Source organism: Diadema antillarum, unplaced genomic scaffold, assembly GCF_040938485.1.
Source record: "Diadema antillarum isolate AM-2024a unplaced genomic scaffold, OU_Dant_1.0 seq00001973_RagTag, whole genome shotgun sequence".
In the NCBI taxonomy this organism is placed as follows: Eukaryota; Metazoa; Echinodermata; class Echinoidea; order Diadematoida; family Diadematidae; genus Diadema; species Diadema antillarum.
The window spans coordinates 191,334-201,691 of NW_027272632.1; the positions used below are offsets into that span (position 1 = coordinate 191,334).

General features: G+C 39.6%; 1 protein-coding gene across 1 annotated transcript; it reads right to left on the bottom strand.

Moving 5' to 3' along the window:
* Positions 1-1,188: 1,188 nt before the first annotated feature.
* LOC139713458 (sulfotransferase 1A1-like) lies at positions 1,189-7,126 on the bottom strand (the record flags this gene model as incomplete). The annotated part of the gene is made up of 6 exons (XM_071625185.1): positions 1,189-1,295; positions 1,455-1,632; positions 2,718-2,812; positions 4,522-4,828; positions 5,517-5,644; positions 6,944-7,126. Coding segments are annotated over 6 exons (998 nt in total), but the record flags the coding sequence as incomplete, so codon positions are not given.
* Between the last annotated feature and the right edge of the window lie 3,232 nt (positions 7,127-10,358).

Genomic DNA, 10,358 nt, shown 5'->3' on the forward strand with positions numbered 1-10,358 from the left:
CTACCGGTGTCCTGGAGGCCGGTCCCTGCCGGAAATTTCTCACGAGTTACCTGGGTTTATTCATATACCTATGTGATTTGTGAAGTCATAATCAATCAATCAATTAATTAAGATAAAACTCGAGGCTAAAGCCTTAAGAGTTAAATTAGCAACTACCAAACCTCAATTACGTGAATCAACAGATATTTAGAAATCAGGAAATCAAACAAAAAGGAGGAAAACCCAAGACGCAACAAAAATTAGAATAGATTAGAATTTTCCAATTTAATTATCTTTGTTTGCTTCAATATTTAACAGTATATTTCTATTCCTATTTAGTTTCATATTTTCATTTCCCCATCTCTTGTCATTCATTACTTCTTCATTCAATAGTCCTTTAATAAATGATAAGATAACCAAACCATATATTACTAAGTCTACATATCGACACTAACTTTTAGCCTTCATCTCTTTTGCCCCAAAGTGGTTGTTAATGTCTTCCATGCCCCTCATGTTGCCGAGATGTTGAGATGCTGAGATGTTGGTGGGGTTTCCTTGCCTCTATCCCTCCCCCTGCTTCTTCCACGTTGCCCTGGTTTCTCTTCCTCATCTAGTCCCCGGTTTCCTTCAGTGCTTCTGTTATTTTGATCTTTATTATTTTTAGTCCCTAAATCGCTCGACGGCGACCGCTCGATATATTCCCTTGGTTTTCTCCAGTGCTTTTGTCATTTTTGTCTTTATTATTTTTGTTCCCTAAATCGCTCGGCGGGGACCGCTCGATAAGGTCAGTGCCTGGGCGGTTGCCGCTCGGACACCGAGCGTATTTTGGGCAGCTAGGGAAAACTGGTCGGTCGCCGCTGAAATTTTAACTCCGCGTTAAAACTTCTGCGGCGACCGACCGATGCCCTAAAAATCAGCGGTGCCTGGTCGGTCACTGGTCAAACACCGGTCGTTGTCCGACTGAAATTGGCTAAAAACCCGCCGACCGGTCGCCGAGCAGGCTGATTTTTGGGGTTGTGACCGTAGCCGAGCAGGCAAATCGAAATTCTGCCGATCTGCCCGAGACTCTTGAATAATATCACGTAATGATATAATATCATGACTTTAAAAAGTTTGCATCATGCAGCTTGAGCTAACTCTGCCAATACTTAATGGCAATCTGGTTGCATACAGTAGTCAGTGAACTTTGAGGTGGTGATGTTGATCGGATTAACTCCTCAGTACCAGCCCCGTTCCAGCGAATTTCTTTTCGAAGAGAGCATCAACACGTCTGCTGTGATCTTCAGACATGATGTTCTTCCAGTCACCGACAATCCCTGTAAAAACAATCGTAATGAAAATAAAATAAAATCAACATAAAGACTTTGTGACAATATGAAATATGGAAACCGCTTTCTTCTCACCTTTTGTCACCGTCAATGTGTTTTTATTTTGCAGTCTTGTTTGTGTTTCGTTGTTTGACAGAGCGTACGAACCTTTTCTAAAGAACGACTTGTTGTCACTCTCGTCAACCTCGTCCTTCAAGTCTTCAGCAAATTTGACGCTCTTTTTCATGGCGTCGAACGAACTGAGGGCGACTATCTTATCTATGACGTCATCTGGGAGCGACTTGCCCATGAACTCGGCAATCTGCACCACAGCTTTCCGCGGATCCTGGAGATAAGAAAATGAGGACATTATATCATTTATCAGTATTCTGAAGTTGTCTTAACCGAAAACATGCTTGCGTGTTATCAAAAATATCTTATTTTCTTTTACAGATGATTTATTGTCAGAAGTGCATGACTTATATATACAGTCAAACCTGCCTTAGCGGCCACCTGTCTATAGCGGCCACCTGTCTATAGCGGCCACGGCAAAATCCCCCCGAGAGAAAAGCCCTGTTAAAGACCCTGTGTATAGCGGCCACCTCTCTAACGCGGCCAGCGGCCACAAATTTTGTTTCCCGTGGGAGATATTAACCTGTCTATAGCGGCCAAAAACCCAATGGAGCCGTAGCCAAGCCGATAATTCAGCGTATTTTTCTGTTTGGTAGCCGTGCGAGCAACGTTCAGTGATCGCCACCGCTGCATTCATCCCTCATTCAGTCATAATAATGCACGATTCTTCACGACAATAAACATGCTACTGTGCAACAATTTCATATACACCGGCATGATTAAATGCATGAAACACACGGTTATGCATACGTACACACATACACTGTATATGTACATGTAAGGATACAACGATGATACATGTACATGTAAGCAATGCACTCAAAGTTGGAGTACCTGTCTATAGCGGCCACCTGTCTATAACGGCCACTTTTTCCGTCTCCCTTGGGTGGCCGCTATAGACAGGTTTGACTGTATATATATATATATATATATATATATATATATATATTTATTTATTTATTTATTAAACACTTGAATAAAATTTTTGACAAACATTTTAGCTCCCCTCCTCCATGGCCTCTCTCTCTCATTCTCTCTCTCTCTCTCTCTCTCTCTCTCTCTCTGAAGTGACGGAATATGGCTCATTGCACGCACAAGACTGAGGGATGTTCCTATAACCTACGAAGGTTTACCATGTTCAGAGAAAGTTCCATTTAAGTCAAGCGTTTTCCCAACTTCAGTTTCTTTCGCTCATTTTGACTTGCCGGGGGTTGTTAACTCTCCTGTAGCTTCATGGTATTGTTTTTTAAAGATGGATCTTAACAACTGGAATAAAGAAGAAACGATGATAACTCTGACCTGTTTCATGTCTTCGTAAGTAAGAAAGAGGACATTTGGGTGATTTCTCAGCTTGGTCCAATACAGGGTGTGGTCAAAGTAGTCTCCTCCGGGCACTATGACATCAACATTAAAATAAACAAAGTAAATGTTGATATGTTGCATCAAATCTTGACAGAGCAATTCAGATTTGGCTTACTAATAACTGGGTTAATATTTACTATTTATTTCTTTGTTCTCCAGTCCTCACGTGCATATAAAGCTTTAGTGTAACGGTACAACGTTATAATCATGTTATCCTCAAAAAACCTCATGGAAACTGCGGCACCTTTAGATGGTAGATAAACAAGCGTCTTCAAGTGTTCGCAGTCGTTGTTTCAATTCAATTCAATTCAATTCAATTCAATAGTGTATTTATTTCCATCATCAAAAAGAAAAGAAAAAGTTGACATAATCCAAAGTGGTACAATTTTTTCATTTTTCTTACACTCGTCTGATAAAGTTTTTTTTTTCAAATACAATATAAAGTATATGCACGAATGATGTCATAAAAAGGAAACAATGCACTTTGCCATGGCAACAAAAATAGTAAATAATCACAATGATGGAAAACTTACTTTCTTGGTTTTGTTTCTTGGTTGGGTGGGATATACTTAACTTTTTTTTCGCAAATTTATTAAAAAAAACTTCAACATACTCTTATGAGCATTACATACTCAAGAAGAGAGCGATGTTCACAATTTCTTCATGAAACCCCAAACAAATCCATGTAGTTTGTACAATATGTCTCGCATATGTAAAAGCTGTCAAGGGAAGATGCATTCCGACGTAGTTTGTAAGTCATATTAATCCTTTAACGGTGGTTGACATTTATGTCTTTGACAGAATCTTGGTTCGGAAGATTTTCTTGTATAGGTGTATCCATGAAATCTGAGAAAATATAGTGGGAAAACTTATCGTCAGATATATGACACGTATACATTCATTTGGCCACATAAGTGATGCTAAATGTATCATGAACCAGCTTGAATATGCATTTGCACTACATGGCCTGGTTTTGAGTCACGTGTTCTTCGTGCATTTGGACTGGCCTCAGATCAGCACTTACGACATTATCATACGTGTGAGAATTACTCAAAAATCGTGCAAGGATGGTTTACGGCTCCATTTTCGGGTTTCATTGTCGCAATAAATGCTTCAGGACGAAAATGATAAAAGATTGATTAAAATGATTAAAGATAATGATACTCAAAATGGTGAAGATTGTTCTTTACCATTTTTATGTGTATCGCCACTATCTCTGTCAAAGGAAATGGTACGTGGGATGGAATGGCGAATATGAGAGCTTGGCCTCGGGAGAAGCACATGAAGACAGGTTGCACATGGTAAAGAAGGATAAAGAGTGTAAGTAAACGACACAATTATGATACCACTCACAGTCATACATGTGAGTTGAAATATAGAATGTTATAAAAAGAGGAGAGAGAATAAAAGTACTTGACCAGGAGTAATATAAAGAGAAAGGTAAGTATTCAAAGGGAAGTGACAGTTGTAAATAGAAGTGGCGTAGTAGAGTGGATCTTCTTACCGGGAGCACGTCACGAGACCGACACCCACGAGCCATACAGCCCACGAGTCATACAACTCACAAGTCATCCAACCCATGAGTTACTTAGTATACAGCTCACGAGTCATACAGCCCAGTGGTTCGACACTAAGCTAACAAGGCCCACGAGACGGCACATTAAGCCCCGTGTTGCATCTGTCAAACTCGTGGGCTGTATGACTCGTGGGTGTCGGTCTAGTGGGATGACCCCCTTCTTACCTCTTCCGGCAAGGAACTCTTCCATGAACTGGTCAAAGGACTCGTATTTGGGCATGGCTTTTATGTACTGGCAGAAGTGATAGTAGGACACGGCCGTGTCCTTTGGGTTCCTGGCCACGTAGATAACCTTAACCTTCGGGTCATCGCGGAGGTCTTCCGGAAGCCACTGTGGCATCACATGAGTCTTGAGAATTCTGGGAGAATCGCGAGGCATGGCGTCGGCAACATCACAGCTTGTACGGGCAGTTTGCAGCAGTTGAAGAAGTTTCAAAATATTCGATCCCGTGCTCGGTTCGTTCTTTGCTTCCTTTGCAGTCGGCCACCAGAAACAAGACATAGGACATGTAAGTGCATATAAAAACAGGAGGTTAGAATCACAGTGGTATAAGATACAGTCACGAAATCATAGGTTTCAATTATGATGATTGTTGCGAGAGGGTTACAAAAAAAATGAGATAAAAACCTTGTAGAAGTATTAATTATTGAGCATAGACCTCTGTGCCGATCATTTTTAATATAAGATTTCTCGAGCCTTTTTTTTCATGTTAGCTTTGTTTTAGTTTCCTTTTTGTGGGAGAGGATGTTTTGTTTTGATTAATTCTTTCGATGACTAATGTCTAGTGTGATCATCATGGGCCTCGTCACACATACGCGAAGACTGGCCGCCAACTCCCATAGCAACGAAAAATATTTAGCGGCCATCGACAATCATTCGGCGACCAAATCCCAAAATCTTTGAGCATGCAGCGACTGGTTGCCGACTATCATTACCGACCAATGGGAACCCATTTAGACGATAGTTTGAAAAGCGTTTCAAAGATCAGCATCGAAAACCTTTCAGCTGACTAAAACCGGTCGCCGAGCGGTTTTCGCTCATGACTTGTGACCATGGCTAAAACCGAGGCAAAATATTTTTTTTTTTACTTACATAATATATATCATATATATGTCTAATATACAAATAATCAGAAAGAGATGAAATGAGATTATAGTACTTTTTGCATGCACTCGAAATCTGGCATCTCCAAGAATTTTACTTCGTTCGTGACGTTCTTCCCTTCAAGCGCCTTCTCGTCCCCGTCCTCCCTTACGAGGTATGCGATTAGCTGGGCCCATGTGGTGCCTGGACAGGGGCAAGAGAAGAGACTAACATCAATGTGAAATGTTACCTTTCCGGTCAGCAATACAGATTATAATCATAATGATGGTCTTTAGAGGAAACCAAAACCCAAAGAGAAATGTGGATGGAGTGATAGCGCCAACATCAGTAGAACACATCAGTGAAAGTTTTGAGGAAAATTGGACAATCGATGCGAAAGTTATACATTTTAAAAATTTTGGTGATGGAACTACTGGTTGAGGAGACTACTAGAGGTAATGACGCTTGCGTGGTCAACAATGTAGAGAACATATAAAGGGAATTCCACAAAAATTCCCCTTTTTCATGAAGATTACACATTCCATCAACTTGATACTGACATAATTATGTTAAGGGTAGCAATTACTCCCCCTGCTTTCTGAGAGCGGTTAGTCAAGTGCTCTTTTATTATGCTAGAAAAGTGAATTTTTGTAGAATTCCTTATATATTTTCTTTAAATTGTTGTCTATACTTGACCTCATAACATCTAGTAGTCTCCTCATGCAGTGGTTTCAACACCAAAACTTTAAAAATTCGTAACTTTTGCATTGATTGTCCGAGTTTTCTCAAACTTTTCCCGATATGTTCTACTAATGTTGCTGCTTTCACTCAATCCACATTGCTCTTTGGGTTTGGGTTTCCTTTAATCCAGAGTAACTTCTGCACTGTTGCCACTGTTCCACCAGAGGGTCCTGACAAATATTATCACCCTATCTTTGCCTGGTAAGACTTCATACACCTAGGTCGAGAGGAACATGATGGGCAAGGAACATTTTGTATCAAGGACTTCACTAGATGGAATTCGAACTCGGGACCTTCTGACTGAAGATCTAATGTGCAATCCACTGTGAAGTAGTCCCATCACTGTAAGCATGCTTGAGTACTGAATCTGTATATATCAAACCTGAGTAAGTCAGAGATATGGTTCCATGACATTTGCTCCTGCGACAATTGCTCCCATAGAATATTTGCACGCTAAGCCAAACATAAATTCTGCCCACCAACATTACCCTAACCCGAATCCTAATCCTCACATCAAACTATAACTAAAACCCTATTACAAACCTCCATCTTACCATAAGTCCTCGACGAAAAAACGACCGGAGCAAATGTCGCAGGAACAAAATGTGTCACCCAGAGATATATGTACTGTATTTACCTTTCAACCACGCTGTCCGACCAAAATAGACAAAACAGTGAATACAAAATACTTTGATTTTGACTATAATTATGCGATGTCGGGACCTAGAGGAAAATTATGCACAGAAGAGTTGAAATAATCACCTGTTTTGGAGTAAGTGACGACGAAAACGTCGTCGGGCCGAGTTTTGAACGCCTTGGTCTTCTCGATGCAGTGGGGTGTCATGAAGACAGCGAGAATAACTCCGTCTTTCTCATAGCAAACACTCCTGGCGCACGCCGGAAGCTGGTCCATCAGGGACCTTCCAGCAGCAGCAGGGGTGTTGTCTATTATCACAAAGGGTCAGAAAAAGAGGGAGGAGTGTGTGGTTAGTCAACAGAGATCAAAGAAAAAGTCTCTTTGGCAAACGATAGCTACACATTCCTTCACCTTTCGGTCACACTGATTTCCCTTACTGGAAAGAATTAATGTGAGAACCACAGTGTGAAATCTCTCCACACTGTTAAATTCGAGTGTTTTAACGGTTACAGCTCGTTATTCCGAAGGTTCGTTATTCCGAAGGTCCGTTATTCCAAAGGTTCGTTATTCCGAAGATTCGTTATTCCGAAGGTTCGTTAATCCGAAAATGAAAAAAGGGTTTGTTATTCCGAAGGTTCATTACTCCGAAAATGAAATAAGGTTCGTTACTCCGAAGGTTCATTAATCCGAAAATGAAATAAGGTTCGTTATTCCGAAGGTTCGTTAATCCGAAAATGTAATAGGGTTCGTAATTCCGAAGGTTCGTTAGTCCGAAAATGAAATAAGGCTCATTATTCCGAAGGTTCGTTAATCCGAAAATAAAATAAGCGTCGCAGATCCAAAAATAAAATATGGCTTGAATTCCGAAAATAAAGTTAAATTCTTGTAGAGACAAAATACGGTGTTGTCATTAACATGTCTTATGTCTTATGTGTGCGTTGATACGTGTGCACATTATGTGTGAGTGTGTGTGTGGAGGTCAAGAGCATAGAACCCTTGGAATTATTTTTTAAATGCCAATCTTATCCGCCCTCACCCCCATTATCTGCGCCTTATAGCCTTGCGTTTATCAGTAGTCTAGAATTCATCATCATCATAACAATTCAGGAGAGGCATGTTCACTTTGAAAAGGGGATGCCTATTATACATGCTCATACTCTCTTTTTACACATAAACACACACGCACACACACACATTCAAACACACATGTAAATAGGCACACAAAAAACACATGAAATTCCACACAAACTTCTATCAGCGACGTAAAATGCCGTCGTAATTTGTAATTTCATTTGTACATGTATACTATTGATGAAAGTAGAGGTATTTTCTCCTCCAGAGGATGAGCTCGCCCCCTCCCCCTCCTTCTTCTCCTCTTCATCGTCATTATTTGAAATGATTACCATATTCGGCAACTCTAACATGTCTCAAACAGAAAAAAAATAACTTATATGCATGGACTTAAAAATAAAAGCTATCAAGCAAATAAACAATTAAATGTAATCAACAAGCAGATTTCAAATGTAACATATCTTTTAAAGGACAAGTCCACCTTCATATACATGTGGATTGAGGGAAGGCAGCAGTGTTAGCAGAACACATCAGTGAAAGTTTGGGGAAAATCCGACAATCCGTTCAAAAGTTATGAATTTTTGAAATATCTGTGCAATCACTGCTGGAGGAGAAGACTACTACAGTGTATGATGTCACATGCGTACAACGATATAAGGAAAATAAAAAGAGAATTTCACAAAACTTGACTTTTTGAATAAAGTGCACATTTCTTCGACTTGCTACTGACGTATGTTAAGGGTAATATTATTCCCCCTGCCTTCAGAAAGAGAGAAGTCGAGTGTTCTTCTGTTATGCGAGAAAAATGGAAATATGTTGAATTTTCTTTATTCTTTCTTTGTATCGTTGTACTCATGTGACATCACAAGCTACAGTAGTCTTTTCATCCAGCTGTGACTGAGCAAAAACTTCAAAAATTCATAACTTTAGAACGGATTGTCCGATTTTCCTTGAACTCTCATTGATGTGTTCCACTAATATTGGTGCATTCACTCAACCCACATGTCTATGAGGGTAAACTTGTCCTTTAATAAGCTATTCACTGTGAAGAGTGGAATGTAATCGAAATTGTCCTGTCGATCACACACTGGGTAAGAAATTATTTTTGCTTGAATTTAATGAGAAGTTAAATGCAGTTCTCCACTTTTTTTGTGTGTGATATGGTAACACATGGAATTTATGTCGCTATGGTAACTGACAAAATATAAGCCAGTGCTATGTATCATTTCTAGCTGTCATAAACAACGAAAATTGCGTTACCACTCAATTATGACAGCCTTTGCCATGACACTAATATAGTTTTATTACTTTCGCAGGATTCTGAAAAAGTTACAGAGCCATGTTTGCCCTCGGTTTAAGCCCATGATACTTGCTGCTATCTACGCTCTTGTGTTAGACAGTCATCAAAAACTCTGAATCTCTTGTGAAGAGAGGAATTTAATGGTACTTGTCCTACCGATCACACACTTTGTCAGAAATGATTTTTGCTTGAATTCAATGGGAAGTTAAATGAGGTTCTCCTGTTTTAGCGTTCCAAAGGAATGTACTGTTTCTTTCTTTCATTGAAAAGAATGCTTCATCGCCCCCAGGTTAAGATTACGTTTCTTTCTATACCCCCCCCCCCCCCCACTTCCCCCCTGCCAGTTCCTCCTCGCTCTGCCGTAGGTCGTTCAATTATCGGGTTAATATGAAATGCTGATACCGGTAACGACACCTTTCGCTGTGAATCTACTTATAATTACAGTTGCTATGCGTTATCATCATCGTTACCATCGATGATTATTTCCATTACTACCATCAATGTTACTTTTAATCTTGTCCATACGTATTAATTATTCTCTGTATTAATCTTACTGTCGTTACTGTTACATGTATTATCATTAAAAATGAGAGGGTGTCTGAAGGTAGGCTATAGAAAAATCACACAATCCCCTACGCTCTAGATTCAATCGCTCAGGTAAATGATATTGCTCAGAGTGAATTACGATCAAGACTATTCATCTACGCTACTTCTTCACGCAACACGACGTGCTTTACCTGAAAATAGTACACGTTTATCATCCTCCCCAGAGACAATATCGAATTTTCATTTCGAATTATCATAGCAATTTTTTTTTTTTAAAATCACGACAACGTATTTTGTCATCACAATGAGTTTATTCTATGTTCGGAATTACGAACCTCATTTTATTTTCGGATTCACGAACCTTATTTCATTTTCGGATTAATGAGCCTTATTTCATTTTCGGATTAACGAACCTTCGGAATAACGAACCTTACTTCATTTTCGGATTAACGAATCTTAGGAATAACGGACCGTATTTCATTTTCGGATCAACGAACCTTCGGAATAACGAACCCTATTTCATTTTCGGATCATCGAACCTTGTGAATAGCAAATAAATAATACATGTATGTCATTTTCGGATCACCGAACCTTCGAAATAACGAACCTTCGTAATAACGCCA